This window comes from Leptinotarsa decemlineata, unplaced genomic scaffold (genome assembly GCF_025532065.1).
Source record: "Leptinotarsa decemlineata unplaced genomic scaffold, Ldec_3_MD MMD2_tig00000251_RagTag_RagTag, whole genome shotgun sequence".
In the NCBI taxonomy this organism is placed as follows: Eukaryota; Metazoa; Arthropoda; class Insecta; order Coleoptera; family Chrysomelidae; genus Leptinotarsa; species Leptinotarsa decemlineata.
In genome coordinates, this window is record NW_027412547.1 from 3,317,501 (window position 1) to 3,335,786 (window position 18,286).

Genomic DNA, 18,286 nt, shown 5'->3' on the forward strand with positions numbered 1-18,286 from the left:
ATATATATATATATATATATATATATATATACATCAAAAATGAAACAATTTGTGGACACAACACTTCACAAAATGGGGACAAACCGCGGACACGTGTTTCTAGCTATTGGCCTCATCAGCGCGGTGCATATCCTGGACCCGGATGTCACGCAGATAGCTATAGCTGCCTCCGTGGTTATGTTAGGTGTAGCCTGGGAACTCTGAGTCTTCTAACTGGAACCACAAATGTGCGGTTGGCTCTTGTTGTTGACTCTGTGCACTTCCAGGATCGCTGAAAAGAAGAAATCATGTAACAATTTTTTTGAACAAATTGACACGCTTTAAACTATGTTTTATTTTCTGCATTCAGCATCCCTCTTCTTTTGATTTGAATTTGAAGTAGTATGCATAACAATCCGACTATTTTTGAAAAAATACGAGTTGTTTATTCTGCACGCGTCCTCTCTGATGTTTTACTAATCCGACTATAATTAGCGAAAATAGTAGTACATCGTCGTCGTTCCTAATTAAAATGGAAATCTTCGGAAAAAAAGTCATTCACTGTTTTTCTAATCATATATTTTTACAGGGGACATCAGGGGGAATCTCATTGTATGTCTCAAACGGCACTTCCCTATAACTTCGCGACAGAATGCAAACAGAAACGTACCAAGATGAATGTGTTAGTCTATGATGTGAAGAAAAACGAATTTGATGGAAAAAGTTTCTCTTATCCTAGTGCCTGTGAATGTATTCTTAGGCATATTTTATAATGAAAATGAAATGTATCGTTATGAGTTATTAGACATAATAGAAATGATGTATATTTGTTATATCTTATTTTTTATTATTCACACTTTGTACAGCTGCTGGAATGGCCGGTGAGAAGCCCCTCCCTCAAATTGTACAGTAGATGTGTATAAATCTGTTATCAGTCTGTCACATTATTCGAGCCGTACTACGTAAAATTGCAAACAAAAGATTCTATTCCCTTTTTCCTAATACTTTCTCTGGCATACACCGATCCAAACTTTATACGATTTCTCACACCGGTCATGACTCAGTCAGGTAGCTGTATATTGTTTTCACAATAACTAAATAGAAAAACTTGGAACGTCAACAATAATAAGGAACTTTCACAATGAATATATATATATATATATATATATATATATATATATATATATATATATATATATATATATATATTCATTTGCGCCATCTTCTGGCTACTGAAGAAGCTTCCCATTAGAAGCGTAAGCTTGGCAAAGTAAAGCAGTTTTGGTTTTTGATTTTTTGACTGAGACACCCCGTTAATTTATTTTACTGTATATAATGATAACAATGTGTAGAGATATTCACAACATCACGAAAAAATTCAGATACAGAAGTACAGCGAGATCACTCTGTACATGTATTGAAATCCACAGACTTGACAGGAAACAAGTACAAAAGAGTGGGAAATTCAAATTTCATAATTTGTGTACCAAATTTTATTAATTTTCAAAAAACAGACAATCGATATAGGTTGTAGATTAATGTCAGATGAAAGCAAAATGATATCTGTTATGTAAAATTGGAAAAGACATAATAAACTTATTGTAAGTATTTAGAAATGATGAAAAATTTAAATAATATTCTTGTAAACCATTTCCTCAGATACGGATATCAAGTGATACTTTTGAAGAATTTTGATATTTAGACATAAGTGAGATTAACCATTTATGTACATAATTGTTGAGTAAAAATGTATTTAAATTTTGGAACTAATAGCAAAATAGTAGAACAGATAATTTTTGTGATATTAAAGTTGAAAATTTGAAGTAATGAAAATTGAGAGTTGGTAACTAAGGAAAGTAAGAGATTTCCAACTTTTTTATCAACAAGGGGATTCTTCTCAAGGCAACGAAGGTGAACGCCACGAAAAGTTTTTGTCTGCATAAATTAAATAACATCTTGATAAAATTAACTGCGTAAACGTAAAGGGAAAATACATCTTTGTAGAAAAGCGGAAAAAAAAGAGAAAAATTATTAGGTAATGACCGATGAAACTCCAATGAATAAGATTATGACAAATGTACCCTACTATCACGAATCTTTATTTTTCAACAGAAATGTGAGAAGATTAACAAACTTATATATAATTATGAAAATATTTCCAGCATACTACCACTTTGAAATGTATGTATATATGTTCAATATCAAGCTACAAGGTATACACCCTTATTAACATCAGTGGAATGTGAGAAAACTCCCATATTATATTATATTATTTATTCACTTCATGATTCTTTTCTTCGTTTGACTTGTGCCCAAGTAAAACATCCCAGCAAGCTTTGAGAGTAGCTACTCAACATATTACTCAAATCACATGTTAACGGACCTGTCTGAAAAAAAGTGTGATTCAGAGCTGCGGCTGCATTAATACGCTGAAGAGGATCGAGCACCAGAAGTCTATCAAGCAAGTCACTCGCATGGGCATCTGCCAAGAAGGGACCAAAGCACTGTCGCACCTGAAAACAAAGAAATGTAGGTTACATAATGGGGAATGTTCGACGAAAATCAAGTAGTTTTCATAAAAGAGCTATAAAACAACGCATTTTAAACTTATTATTTCAACCTTTCTCTTTAAAAAAATATTTAAATACTTACTGATAATCCAGTCATTTTAGGTTTTTGAAACCTCAATCTTGAAAAAATTCCTACTGAGCTGAATTTTTGTATACAACTTCATTATGGCGTTTTAATGAAGATGTGAAAAATCGACATTGATATGGTGCCGGCTAAAAAAGTTATAAGGGTCAAAAGTCACGAAAATCAGGTTTTCGCGAATATCTCGCGACCTATGGCTCGGAGGTCAATAAAAGTCATCATAAAAATTATGTCTCTTGGATTTTTCTGTAAAGTTAACCGTTTTCGGACTAGAGCGCTGAGAAAGCAAGTAGAATGCACTCACATAGGGTATTGTATACCGTCTACATATAAGGCGTCAACTCTATTGCTTTTTATCAATGTATTTAAGTTTTCTTGAAACTTCTACTCTCTTTGTGACAAATTTACTTATATTATAGAGGTTTCGGAACTCAGTAAAATCTACTATATATAATACAAATGACCTCCACTGTCAGATGTTCCGTTCTTTATTGTTCTGAGACCCGTCCCTTTATACCTGCTACTGCCTGTCGAACTGTGTTTAGCTCAGTTGACAGATATTTCTTGAGTTTTAAAGACGTTTTTATCCGTAGTTTTGTGCTATTGAATAGTTTTCATAATGAGTGATGAATGTTTCGTATGTAATGAATCGTTATCTAGTGGTGACATAGTAGAAGTTAGACGTGGTCTACAAACATTAAAAATGCTAGTGTCGCTAAAAGTGATGGTAATATTGAATCTTGTGAAGTGCACTTCAATGAATCGATGAAAGTTCCTATCAGTCAAGAACAATGTTTATCTAATCGATTTAACAAAAGAAAATTAATTGAAATGCTCATTGATAATTTCGGGAAAGTTGGCATCTCTATAAGACAATCACGTGATGATGCTGACATCTTAATAACACTACAATTATCGTTGGCGAAGACATAGATCTGTTGGTACTTCTCATAGCACGCACACAAATACTTAATCAACCTACATCCATTTTTTTAAACCAGGGAAAAACAATGTTGAATCAAAAATATACTCGACTGAGAGCCTCAACAAGTAGCCACACTGCAAGAAAAATATTCTGTTCCTACATGCTATGACCGGATGTGACACAACTTAAACACTTTTCGGGAAAGGAAAAAATTAAAGTCATGAAGATGTTTGAAAAAAGACCCAATTTGCATAATTCTGCAGAAGTATTCCAACAAGAAAATTGCGCACAAGATGCCCTTGTCACTGCTGGAATACATTTTCTACTAGCAGTGTACGGTGCTCCAAAACCAGAAAATTCAATTGGCAATTACAGATACTGCAGCTTTGCGAAAATAACAAGATAAAGCACAGTTGTGAAATTTCAATTATTACCACACACTCGAGTCTATTATCAAATACAAACCTGGCTAGAAAAAGAAATTGAATCAGAACAGTGGGGTTGGGACTTAAAAAATAATATATTACAACCAATAACAACTTCATTGCCACCAGCACCCGATGATCTACACAATCTTGTGTAATTGTAGAAAAGGTCGTGGCGGCAAATGTGGTTGTAAAAAAAATTGGATTGAGATGCTCTAAAGCTTGTGGACAGTGTCGTGATCAGTCATGCTTAAACGCATAGTCCACTAGTGAAGAAAATGATTTAGATGTTGATTTAAATACAGCAATAAGTCGACTCGATGACAGCAACTTTTGATGAAGTTGAAATTGAGGATATCGACGACGAATGAATATAAAAGAAAATTATGTGCAAACATTTTTTCCCTATTGAGCATAAAATAAAAAGAAACTATGTAAAAAAAAACGCGCCTTGCATCCTACCCCAAAAGTGGTGCGGAAACGAGTGCATCATCATAATGTAGTCGCTCTAGTCCGAAAACGGTTGACTCCACAGAAAAATGCAAGAGACGACAGTTTTTGTAGATAATCGTATGAGGAACAATTTTCATAATGACCTTTATTGACCTCCAAGCCATAGGTCGCGAGATATTCCCGAAAAACTGAATTTCGCTACCTTTTGACCTTCATAACTTTTTTAGCCGGCACGATATCAATGTCGAATTTTCACATCTTCATTAGAACGCCATAATGAAGGTGTATACCAAAATTCAGCCCAGTAGGAATTTCTCCGCAGATAAAACCTTAAATGACTGGACTATGATCTGAACTAACTACAAAATTAAGACTCAACTCACTTTTCTCTCCTGGATCTTGGATAATTTTATCCTTTCATAGAATTCTAAATGCTGGACTCCAGGCCAAACTTGAGGTATCATCGAACCGCAAATCTGGGATATCAAACTGAGTTGGTGTCGCTCACTATTTCCTTGCAATATCGGCAGGCGTGCCCACATTTCAGCCATGATACATCCAACAGCCCATAGATCTATTGCAGGACCATAGTTTGTGTCTCCAAGAAGTATTTCGGGGGCTCGGTACCACAAATTCGCAATACGGTCACTGTCCCTGAAAAATAAGATTTATAAATAATGGAAAACGTACACATGACATATTAGAGTAAAGTAAATGCAGAAAGACATGAACTATCAAATATCGAGTAATCATAAGTTTCATATATTTTCCTCGATTTCAGTGTCACCACTTTCAGGGTTTCGAGGCCGTCAGGAATCCCTCCCTGACATCGTGAGTTGATATATTCGAAGTCATCGGACATTAATGATCACAATCATAAAATCATTCATCATTTTTATATTAGTGTCTATTATACTGAAGGATTTGAAACCGCTAGGCTACTGAATAACGCTGTATTGATGACTTGTGCAGCAAGTTCAATACATAGACAACCTAATAATAATAATAAATGATTTTATTGAAAGGTTACTTAGTACAAGAGATACTAACCTAACCCAACAAATGGCAGAATCCAACATCTGCACATGATAAATCAAGGCAGACATTGCTCTTCCAAATTCCTCAATTAGTAATAACTTATGTGATCAATTCAAACATTGCCCACTTACGGAAAAAAGTCTTTTCTAGGTGACTAAAGGATATAATATTCATCTTACCTGTTGAATACATCACCAAACGTCCTTGAGTAAGTGAACCCAGAAATTTTTATAACACCGGATTTAGATACCAAAATATTTTGAGGTTTCATGTATCGATGTAATATTTTGTTCTGGTGTATGTAATGAAGCCCTGTTAGTATTGAGTGTAGCATGTTTTTGATTTCTGCCAAATTTATCACCACCTTCAGATTCCCCAGCAATTTTCCTAAATCGTAATCACAAAACTCATAAACCAGATATAATGAGGTGTCCATCTTATGAACTTCTATCATGCGCGTTATGTTATCGTGGTTTAATTTCTGTAGTATCTGTATTTCCCTGAGCGTCGCTATAGGAAACTGAAAGAAATCCAAATAAAAATTATTGAATTTAAATAAATAAGAATTTTATACACACCCCTTCCTCTTGCATCACGATCTGCTTCATGGTTACGAATTTCTCAGGGTTGCACTTTTCCCTTGCTTCGAATACTTCTCTGTAACTAAGTAATTAAAATAAATTAATAACAGTAAGTTTTATGCCAACTTTCCATTGAGAAAAATATTTACTTACCCAAATTTTCCATTTTGTACTATTTTCAGTTTTTCATATTTGTTCTGTGTGCTAGAATATGGAAAAGTAAAAATTCTAACATATTGTTTGGCCTCACTGCACATTGCTAATAACGTATGTAAGAAGATGAGTTCTCGTTTAAGACTTATATTGATCGTCTTCATAAACTGATATGTAATGACTCAATATCATTACTGTGTCCTCTTATATACCTATTAGGTAAATACCTCTGATCCAGCCCTAATTATCAAAATTACCTAGATCGGACCCCTTTTAAATGAGACAAAAATTACCTGTTGGAAAGCAAATGTGAACATACAATTAAAACACAAAAAATATTTTAAATGATAAATATTTGAAATGGTGAAGCTCCTTTGAAATGTCAAGTACTAAAAGGTCTATCTTGGGACAAAATTTGAAATGTTTAATAAAGTTTCAGGGCATAGTCGAAAATCGGGATTTTTTATTAGAGATTTTTTTATTGAAAAAATCACTACGCCACTGGATTCAGAGTGCCTCTAAATAGGTGTGACCAAAATTTCATGAAAAAATATTCATTATTAACAAAGTTATGACAACTCAAAAATTCGAAAACTTACTCAGCTAACAGTCACAAAAAACACCCTATATCAACAGAATAGCCATGAGAATATTTCTTTTATGATTTCAACAATAAAGTGCCGCCAGATGAAAAAAAGCGTAAATATTTTTAATGAAAATAACGGAAATACATTCAAGTTTTCACGCAAATTAACTAAAACTAAGATCTAATATTTCAATTTAAATCTATCCCGAGATAGATCTTTCAGTACTTGACATTTCAAAAAAAACTTATTGAAATCAGTTTACAACTTCAAATTTTAGGAGGGTGTTTCCATTAAAAATGGGTCACAATCAGAAATGATTATTGAATAACAAAATTAGTTAGCGCCCTAACTATATTATTAAAGGGGAACTGTTGGAAAGTAGGTTGCACTATATCGTTTACTTTAACTATACCTACCTGTAAAATAAGTACAAAATATGAAACTATTTGTAATGTACAGAATTTTTACCTGCACATAAACCTGAATAAAGATAGGGTATCAACCTGTAGTTGACAATAAGTTTGGTATTATATTTCATAATATTTAGAGTGGTCCAGAGATCAAAGTCATTATTACTGCTGAAATTAATATTCAGTAAAATATTATGAAGACCACAAAATTCAATTAAGCCTCATATGAAACATTTAAATTAATTGGGTGAAATTTTGAAATATCAAAATAATTTCATTTGTTTGAGAATATTGGAAATTGAATTGAATGTGTGTTTGAGCGTGTGTTTTATGATTCGTGATGCTGAATTTCACTAGTTCACGTGAACTAGTGAAATTCATCACGAAACATTGTCAATCACCTTCAAACATTCGTGATGCTATTATAGTAATTAGTAATTACTTATTATTGCCCACTGCGCGTCAACTGTAGTGGCAAATAATTCTGAAAAACCTCAGAAAGGATATTATATAGTGGACAAATTTAATAATTTTCAGTTATTTTGAAGCACTTGTGAAAAAGATCGTTTTATTTTTCATTTGTTCTAGTAGACTTCTAATAATAAACCTCTCCCTAGGTTTGTTATCTCTCTTTGAATTTCAATCTTGCTGTTTGTTTTTGTAATGTCAGCCTCTTCTTATTTCTCTTAAAAGTTTTCAGCTCCACAGAACGAAGATCGTTTACTACTATTTCTTAAACTTCCAGGATATTTTGATAAAAATAGGTTTTGCATGTATTTCTGGAACATTTTCTCAGAAGATTTTCCAATTTCAATATTCCAAAAGAAACTATCTCATGCTGTGTATAGAAATACAGGTAATTCTGAAAATAACTATTTGGTTTTCGAATACAGGTAGTTCTAATACGAACTATTGGCTTGAGGATCAACCCTTAGGTAGTTAAGCCACAGGTAGTTAATCCACAGGTACTTCTGAATGAGAAATATTCGCAGGTTATTGCTCTCAGGCACACGTAATGCATTACTGGACTCAAATGTCACGAAGTTGTTAAATATTTAGAAATATTATAGCAATTGTTAGGGAGTGCGTTAGGATCAGAGCTCCGTACAGCCCTGGACATTATCTTGTTGGGAGTACTAGATGGGACAGCCCTGAATATCACCTGATAAGTTTACATAAGAGGATAATACATTCCTTTGTGTGTTGAAATATGTTTAAGTGGGGCAACTGACATTGTTGTTGAATAGACTAATAAATGTTATAAAGTTGGTGGTGTTATAAGTGTTTTAATATCGTTGTTAGCCAGTGAGGCATTCCTAACACAATATCGGATCATTGTGCCATTCTAAATGTAACTCTTAGATCAGGGGTCTCCAAATTACGGCCCGCGGGCCAAATCCGGCCCGCCAGTGTCATCAATCCGGCCCGCGACAGCCAATGATTTACTGTCATCAATCTGGCCCGCAACAGCCAATGATTACCTAATTGTTGTTACTATTGCTGTGATAAGTTGAAGAAGAAGAATTTACTTGCAAGGTAAAACTTAACGACAGAAATGATGACAAAGAAAACTTGACCTAAGTACCTAAGTTTAAGCATATTAATAACTAACAAATAATTGAAATGAATCACAGTAAAACAGAAACACTAATGAGATTTATGTAATTGTGATTTTCCACCGACAATTCTTTGTGGTTGTGGATCAATTTTACTTATAACAATTATCAAAAGAGATTTAATATGCTCATCGGTTAATTGAGATCTGTAAACATTTTTTGTGCACTTCATCTTGGAAAACGTTTTCTCACACAAGTAAGTAGTACCAAAAACAGAAAACAACCCACGAGCAAATTAATGCAAATTATCAAATTGTTCCGGTGGAAGACACTTGTGAAATTCCAACAGAGATGAATTTTGATATTTGTTCTCAAGCATATCACTGCACCGTATATCAATAATTTCCATTTGGACTTCCGAAACCAGGGTTTCAATGTCAGAATCAAAAGGATTTTGAAAAAACTTAATTTCATTCGCAATGACATCAAAATCTTAAAAACAAGTATCAAAATTTACCTTCAAAGCACTCAAAGTTTCGATTGCAAAATTGACGGGAAATTCAGTCTCGTCTTTCCTACGTAGACTAACTCGCAGTTGCGCCGCTAGCCTTTTTACATGTAATTATTACTACCACCTCGAGGTGTGTGTGTGTGGTTTAAAATTTTTTGGCTTTGGGAGAACCAATTAGCCAGACTGTTTTAATGAAAAACTATTTGATAGTAACATTGAGTAGTAGCTCAAACATAGATTTTTTCCCTCGTTTTTTGCTTTTTGAATTTTCATTTCTGTTTGTTTTTGTATTTTTTTTTTCTTTTTGTTTTTGCATTTTGATTTTTTTTTTTTGTATTTTTATTTTTAAATAAGTTTTTTTTTTTCTTGATTTGTTTTATATTTTTGGTTCCCTTATTATTATTTTTTTTTTGTTAATATATATTTTTTTTTTTTATTATAGATTTTTTTTTTTTTTTTTTTTTTTTTTTTTTTTCAATGCGTTTGTACAGGATATGATTCAATTACTGTTTACATTTGAATATATTGTTAGTAGTACTATAACTATATTTACAATCAATCATTCATACTTTAATTTTGCATCTTATTAGATGATTGTATAATAATTTGTATATATTTCTGTTGTTTGAAGTTAACATACAATTTAAGTTTATTGGAAAAAAGATATGAAATTTCAATTCAGAGTAAAGGGTATTTATACTGTGGATGTGGTGCGAACACTCCAACATGATGTGATTGAGATCGCCATAACGTCCACATGAGCATAGAGGATTATCTGTTAATCCAATTTTGAATTTGTAAGCTGGGCAGATAGCGTGATTTGATCGTAAACGGTTTATTGTATTTATGTATTTTCTGTCGCTCTCTTGTTCAAACCATCTCTTTCCAATAATCTTTGGGAAGAGCTGTTTGAAGTTTTTGCCTGTCCGAGATTCATTGAATTGATTTTGCCAAATTTCATTCAAATCTTTCTTGTAAATTCGATTCAAATCGGTATGTGGAATAAAGGTGTGAATGGACTCTTCTCCTGTTTCAGTGGCTTGCTTTGCTAATCTATCTACTACCTCATTTCCTTTTATTCCGGAATGTCCTTTTATCCAAATTATAGATATCTTCCTATTTTGTAAGAGAATTGATTTATGGGCTCTGGCGATTTCTATTTCCAATTCAGAAAATAGATTATGATTTCGGAAATTTTTCAGTCGATCCACGGCACTCTTGCTATCAGTGAAAATTATTGAATGAATGCTGTTTTGTGTCAGAATATATCGCATTGCCAAAAGTATGGCTTTCAATTCTGCAGTGTAGATGGATGCTTCATTGGGAAGTATATACATTTCGAAATATTTGGTATTTGAATGATAGAATGCGAAGCCTGTTTTCTCTGATATTTTTGATCCATCTGTGTAGATATAATCTGCATTTGGCCACAGCCTCTTGATTGTTTCTGAAAACTCTCCCTCACAACTTATATTATTTCTTTCCAAATAATATACTTTAAACTCGTGGGATATTATGTCGTAATCTTCTGTATAGTATGGAAGGTTATAGGTTTTGTAGATCGTTTTGTCATAAGAAGACGATCTGGTGAAACTTTCTACCAACAAATTCGTTTTCTTTATCTGCCAGTATCGATGAGTGAGTGTGAAAATTGTAAGTTGATGAAGTTTGGGAATCAAATTTGAAGATTTTGCTTTGATTCTTGTCACAAATTTGTTACTGAGCAGTTGTCTTCTTAAGTCTAATGGAGGTTCCTTAGCTTCGGCTTCCATAACTGATATTGGTGTTGACGGGAGATACCCCAGACATATTCTCAGACATTTATTTTTTATTACTTCCAATTTCTTCAAGTGAGTATCTGCAGAACTTCCATAAAAAATACTTCCGTAGTCTAATATTGAACGTATGAATGCTCTATAAAATATTAGGGCGATATTTGGATCTGCACCCCATTTTGTTCCACAAAAGGCTCTAAGGATATTAATACCCTTTTCTGCTTTCTGTCGAATTTGAGTTATATGGTGTTTCCATGTCAGAGATTTATCTAGGATAATGCCCAAGTATTTGACTGACGGTCGAATTGGTAGGACCCACGGTCCAGATTTTGTATGAGATGAAAATTGTATTCTTTTTCTGGTGAATATGCAAATCTCTGACTTTTTTTCCGCAATCATCAATCCGTTTTTGTCCATCCACTCATTTACATTTTCCATCTCTCTTGCCAAGTTTTCAAGTGACTTTTCAAAAGACAAACTTTGTGTGTATATGCAAATATCATCTGCATATTGTATTATTTGAGAGTCTGTTTCAATACATTTTTCTAAATCTCTTGTATATAATATATACAGAAGAGGACTCAGAATGCTTCCTTGGGGTATTCCTAAAGATGTTTTACGAGGAATAGAAATAGTTTCGCCAATTTTCAAATATATTTGTCTTTCTGAAAACAACATAACCAGAAGGTAACATATATTTTTGGGGATTTTGATTTCTACAAGTTTTTCAAATAGTAATTTCAATTGAACATTATCATAGGCTGCTTGAATGTCTAAAAATGCTGCTGTAGTGGTTTTATTTTCCGTAAATCCTATATGAATATCCATAACGATCTGAGAAACTGCTTCCTGAGTAGATCTGCCTCGTCTAAATCCATATTGAGATGCAGGTAATATTGATGTTCGTTCTAACCAATGTTCCAATCTGTTCTTTATTATTCTTTCGAAAGTTTTCAATATACAAGAAGCAAGCGAGATGGGTCGATAAGAATTTTCATCATTTTTAGTTCTTCCTTGTTTATGAATCGGCAGAATCAAGTAGTCTTTCCATTCATGAGGAATAGGTATTTCATTATTCAATATTTGATTAAAAATGTCTAGAATGGATTTTTTATGTGGTTCTGTCATGTGGAATAGCATGGAGTATGAAATATTGTCCTTGCCTGGGGCAGTGTTATGTGTGTGTTTCAAAGCCTTATTCAACTCCCACATTTCAATGTTTCTCGATAGATGGCTATGTTCATGATTACGTAGGTCTACTTGAGTTGTAAGGAACATCTGATTAACTGAGTCGGGAGCTATTTTATTATGAAATTTGTCTAGCCATTCCTCTTCAGGGTCTATTGGGGATACGTTACCCATTCTTCTATTCTTAAATCTGTTTACACGTTGCCAGATGTCTCTCATAGGTATTGTTCTATTGAGACCTTCACAATAAGCTTGCCAGCTACTTCTTTTGCTCTGTTTCAAAATTCGTTTCGAAATTGCATCTGCTTTTTTATACTCCAATAGATTCAACTGATTAGGATTGTGTTTGAAGCGAATGTATGCTTCTCTCCTGTTAGTTATTGCTGCATCACATTCCTCATTCCACCATAGTTTTGGAGTATGTGGGGAGGTCTTTCTAGAACTTTTATTTTTTGGTATAGACTGCGAAGCGGCAAAATTAATAATTTCTATAAGCCGATGATAATAAGGAGCAGGTTCTATTGAATCAAGAGTATCTCGATATTGGGACCAATTGGCTTTTTTTAAATTCCATATTTTATGAATTTTTTCCTCAGATATATTATGTGAGTAGATACTCTCGATGATTATTGGAAGATGATCTGAGCCATGGGGATCATCAAGTGTCTCCCAACGAAATAAGTCACTTATGTCAGAGGAGCATATCGTCACATCTATGGCAATACATCTTCGACTTGTAGCAAGGGTCTTGGATCCATCATTTAAATAGATTAAATTACTACTTTCAATAGCATCTAGTAGATTTTTTCCATATGTGTCGTCAAATTCATTACCCCATGCCACGTGATGTGCATTAAAATCTCCTGCTATGAAGCAAGGTTTTGGAATATCATTAAAAAATTTAACCCATTCTTGACTACTAATGTATGTTTGGGGTTTAACGTAAAGTGAAACTAAATGAAGTTTGTTATGGTTGGGTAAAATGTTTGCTGACACAGCTATGGCTGATATATTATTGGAGTTATTTAGATTTATTTCTTTATATTTTATTTTTGTTTTAATTAATATGGCTACTCCTCCTTTACCATCATTTCTGTCTTTCCGTATACAATTAAATCCCGCGAATTTATAGTATGTTTGTGGTTTGAACCATGTTTCTGAAAGTAAGGCAAATGAAATTTGGTTTTGAGCAAGAAGATATTCTAAATTTCCTTTATTTGCAATCGCAGAACGACAATTCCATTGGCAAATTTTGATATGATTCATTGGGGCTGCGAATTTGATGACACATTTACATTTAACTGCTTACTGATTATATTTACAAGGTCTGATTCGTGAATATCAAAATTATTCGAAGTTTTCATTATGTTTATTACATGGGTAACTAATTCTAAAATAATATTAGTAAGATTAGGAATTTCCTCAATGTTTGAGCTATTTTGATTTGTGTTTCGCAAATATGCAGGTTTTTTTAAAATTCCGCCTTCTTCATTGTGTGTTGATATAGGTTGTATTATATTTTTGTGTGCTTCGTATATAGGATCTGGACTGGATGGTCTTAAGCGTTTTGCAGGAGTTCCCTGTTCATGTAATTTGTGAGATTTATGCAAGTGAGGTGTTTGTTGAGCATTCTGTAATTGATTTGGAGTAAAGGATTGTTCAATAACTGATCTTTGATGCGATGTATTAGGTTGTAATGTGGAATTCACCTGTTGGTTTGGGTTATTCAATATGCTAGCATATGATGATTTTGGAACTTTTTGACATGCGTCATGGTAATTTATATTGAGGTTTGACATTGCTTGTTTGATTTGTTTTTGCCTTTTGAATTCCGGACATATTTTCATATTTGTACTTAAGTGAGATCCACCGCAGTTGAAACATTTTGGATCGGGATTAGAATTTTGACAGTCTGAAGAACTGTGCTGTTCGCCACATTGAATGCAGCGTGGTTTACTCTTACATTGTTTTCCTAAGTGCCCATATCGAAAACAGTTATAGCATAATAACACTTTTTGAATGTAGGGTTCAACTTCAATTCTCACTCTATTAATTGAAATATATTTTGGGAGTACCTGACTTCTAAAAGTAATTATACACAATTTTGTAGCAACATATTCTGTTTTATTGTCTTTTGTAATTTTTTTATTCATTCGTCTTACATTCTCGACTTGAAAATTGCAATGCATATCAAATGGTTTGATTTTGTTTTTAATATATTCTTCCGAAAAAACGGTATCTATATCCCTAATAACCCCTTGCCGTACGACAATGAATCTGGGAATATATAATTCCAAATTATTATTTTTCAAACTAGGTGAATTTTTTTGTTCAATAAGATAGTTTGCAGATTTGTAATCTTTCATTTTTATTCTGATTCTGTTTCTTCCTATCGAGTCTAAGCTAATAATCTTATTATCCACTTCAGGAAAATTTGAAAGAATTATATCACCTACCTTTACAGCATTGATTCTTCCACGAAAATCATCGCTATTATTCTCCACATAAATTTGATATGGTCCTGTATCCGACATACTGTACCTATCAATCAATTGTTTTGGTATGTTTTCATTACCTATTTTTTGTTGGTTTTCGTCGAGAGGTTCCAATCCGCTTTTTCTATTGATGTATTCTGCAATTTTTTCTGCTCTTTTCATATTAAAAATATTATTGTTACCTATTATTGGTGATACTGTATCCATATATGTTGACACATGAGGAGGGGTTGAATTAGGAGGTGGTTCGGGGGGTTTACCCCCATTTACACTAGACATCACTTGGTAGTTTCAAAGAACTCAATACACACGATATTATCTAAGTATAAGATTTGAAATAAACGAGCTGATAAAAATGAATTTGTTTTAATAAGACACTCTGAGAAACACTTCCAACACGTACGAAGTCTATCACAGAACTGCACCTCGAGGTGATCGGAATACACTAGCTATAACCAGAACTTTTTCAAACCGACGCAGTAATTCCAAATATTTAATTACGCCTAATGCCACCTAGCGGGTAGCTGAAAAAGTTAGTATATAGTACCACTACTCGCCACTAGATGTCGTTAAGTGTCGCAACACACAATAATAATTGAAATGCAAAAAAAGCGTAAGTTTGCTTAGGTCACGCACTTTGCGACTATCCTAGTCTAGAAATATAGTTGAGGGCAGAAATTGGCCTTTGGAACCAAACTGAAAAAATCATTATGGCCCGAAGGCTTCAAATTTTGGATACCCCTGCTCTAGAGAAAGGGTCCCAAGAAATATTTACCACCCATTGAATTCTCACTCGTATTTTGAGTTGTCTATTCAGAAGCTATTAATGTGAGAAGCGGATTCCGATCAACTTTGATTCGAATTTGTATAAATTATAAATATTTATATAAATAATACAACTTTATATACATACATAATTTGAACTGAACTATCATGCATCCATCATGCTAACAGTTCGCTCTTGAAAATCTTTAATGATAGAGTAGATTTAATTGAATCGGGTAAATCGTTGAATCGGACAAAACCTTTAAAAAATAAACTGCTCATACTATTTTTTGTATTTGTTCTATTTATATACATGTGACTATTGTGCCTAGTAGAATTGTGATGAATGTCCTTATTGAAAGTTATCAATGATAGAAAGTATGATGGGGTCATTTTATTTTATATTTTATAAATGAAAACCATGGAGCACTGGAATAATCTTTTGGAAACTGAGAGCCATTGTAGAGCAGATAGCATGGTAGAAATTGGTGTATATCTATTACATTTTAAAATTATTCTCATTCCTCGATTTTTAAGTTTTTGTATTTGTTGCACTTTGTTCAAATTAAAAGAGAATAAAATAGATGCACAGTAGTCAAAATGGGATTGGATGATTATATACCATAATTTTTGTATAGGTATGTTGATAAGTTATTGGCGATTTTTGAGAAGAAATACAATATTTTTGCAATCTTTTTTTCATTATATTTGAAGTGGTCGTCAAATGATAAGCAATTATCAAGTTGAAATCCCAAATACTTAACTGATGTTACTATTTCTATACGTTCATCTTCAATTTTTATATTTATGTTGTTTGTATTCATTTGATTATATTTGAATTTAGCAATATTTATCATTGCTTTGGTTTTTTCAACGTTAACATTTTATTGGTTTTCAGATATTTTCCTACTCTCCCTAGAACTTTATTCATTCTGCCAACAGTTTCTTCTAAATTCACTCCAGTACAGGCCTATAAGATATCATCTGCAAATAAGTTGATGAACTCACAGTCTGTAAATAATTGAATATCATTCAGATACAGAATGAATAATAGGGGACCAAGCACACTACCTTGTGGCACTCCAGTGTGATTTGTTATATATGATGAGAAAAAATCTTTCACAAGTACTCTCTGTTTCCTATTTGATAAATAATTACTTATCCATTCATAAACCATCCCCTCACGCCCATATCTTCTCAGCTTCTGAAGAAACTACTTCTATCAATCGTTTCAAAGGCCCTTTTGAAATCTAAAAAGACAGCTAGAACATTATTACCTTTATCTGTTTCATTAGTAAATATAGTTAATGAAAACTGTAGTGCTGTTTCACAAGAATGTTTTTTTCGAAAATCAGATTGATTGCTGAGCATGATTTGATTTTTGTCAATAAACTCTAATAATTGATTATATACTGCTATTTATAAAACTTTCTCTATTGGCGGTAAGCCAATAGAGAAAGTTGATCCAAATGCATTGAAATTGTTCTGAATTCGTATAAATTTCTTGAGGTTCATTGGCGGTAGATTCGGATACATTTCATTGAACTTTCTACATGTTCTGCTGATAATTTTGTCACACTGTCCAAAAATAATAAACAAATTCATAAGAACTTCGTTTGAATAGTTTTGTTCCATCGTTTTGAAGGTATTTGCAACTTCTGAAGTGACGAAAATGTCGATATTATTAGGAGAATGTCACAACGCTACTGTCAAATAGTAATCATGGCCTGCTTACCAAATACCGAATGGAAATACCATTCTGAAGGGACATTTTCACAAATAAATGTTCATAAGTCCGAAACTTGACTAGTTAGGTATAGGTATGATATACATAGAAAGGAAGCAAATTTCAGCAGCTTTCCGAATTTTCAATAATATACAGGGTGTTCCATTTAAAATAATCAAATTTCAGCAACTTTTTCAAGCAAACGAAAAAACTGTATTTTTTTACCACCCTGTATTGGAATAACGGAGATTAGGCTGACCTGTGGGAAGTGTTCAAGTATCACCTAACTCCAAACCAAATTTCGATATCATAGTACTTCTTAACTAAAAGATATCGGCATTTTTAGAAGTCATGATTTTCGAAGAAAAAAATTGAAATTAATTTTTATTTCGAAAACGGTAACAGATAGGTATAGGGAAATATCAAGAAAAGTTGTCGGGCAATTGTTGGAGATTCCAAAAATAATATTATATACAGAATGTATATAACTTGAAAAATCAAAGTTGCTACTACTTTCTAATAGAAGCGGCAACACCGCATTGTCGAAAATATTTTAGTTGGCTAGAGAATGTCCGAATATGCCCTCCATTAAATTTTCAAAGTGATCCGTTGTCTGGTTCACCAGAAACGTCTAATGTGCCATCCACCGTGAATCAGCCTGTATGTTGGATGCTGTTTACAAAGTATAGATTGAAAGTTTCTGCCATGTCAGGTTCACCTTTTTTAGTACTTACTACCTCTTTATCTTCAAATTGGATTAGGTTAGAAAATGTATGATCATTACTAGTAACAAGGGTTTTTACGGTTTTCCACATCAAATGCGAGTATTCTTGTTTCTGTCTATTTTGTTATAATACTGAACTTTCTTTATTTTCAATGAGTTGACCACATCGTTTCTCAATTTTTTTAAATTTTCCCATCTAATTATTTTTAAATTTTCATCTTCCACCGTAGTCACGAATATTTTATAGGCTTCATCCCGTTTCTTAATTTTGATAAAAACTTCATTGTCAAACCAAGGAATATTGTTTTTCAACTTACTTATTTGTATGGGAGAAATACTATTG

At 33.0% G+C, this 18,286-nt stretch overlaps 3 protein-coding genes across 3 annotated transcripts in view; 1 reads left to right on the top strand and 2 right to left on the bottom strand.

Annotated features, from left to right (window-relative positions):
- LOC111512352 (uncharacterized) overlaps positions 1 to 812 on the top strand; it is an 11,242-nt gene extending 10,430 nt beyond the window's left edge. The window contains exon 3 of the mRNA XM_023168457.2: positions 569 to 812. Within this exon, the coding sequence (XP_023024225.2) occupies positions 569 to 752 (184 nt within the window). The 3' untranslated portion in view covers positions 753 to 812. The remainder of the gene's footprint in view (positions 1 to 568) is intronic.
- Positions 1 to 6,575, bottom strand: part of LOC111512351 (cyclin-dependent kinase 9-like) — a 7,291-nt gene extending 716 nt beyond the window's left edge. The window contains exons 1-6 of the mRNA XM_074173534.1: positions 6,207 to 6,575; positions 6,051 to 6,135; positions 5,652 to 5,992; positions 4,818 to 5,088; positions 2,363 to 2,492; positions 1 to 271 (exon numbers count right to left, since the gene is read on the bottom strand). The exon at positions 1 to 271 is cut by the window's left edge and continues 716 nt beyond it. Coding sequence (XP_074029635.1) covers positions 210 to 271; positions 2,363 to 2,492; positions 4,818 to 5,088; positions 5,652 to 5,992; positions 6,051 to 6,135; positions 6,207 to 6,370 — 1,053 coding nt within the window. The 5' untranslated portion in view covers positions 6,371 to 6,575 and the 3' untranslated portion in view covers positions 1 to 209. The remainder of the gene's footprint in view (positions 272 to 2,362; positions 2,493 to 4,817; positions 5,089 to 5,651; positions 5,993 to 6,050; positions 6,136 to 6,206) is intronic.
- Positions 6,576 to 11,466: 4,891 nt separating this feature from the next.
- LOC141481640 (uncharacterized) lies at positions 11,467 to 15,144 on the bottom strand. Its single transcript, XM_074173533.1, has one exon. It carries the CDS (start codon positions 15,005 to 15,007, stop codon positions 13,496 to 13,498), a length of 1,512 nt encoding a protein of 503 aa, XP_074029634.1. The 5' UTR covers positions 15,008 to 15,144; the 3' UTR covers positions 11,467 to 13,495.
- Positions 15,145 to 18,286: the final 3,142 nt, after the last annotated feature.

Bases quoted from the DNA above. Each gene is read 5' to 3' on its own strand.
- LOC141481640 (XM_074173533.1), bottom strand. From the start codon at position 15,007: ATGTCTAGTGTAAATGGGGGTAAACCCCCCGAACCACCTCCTAATTCA.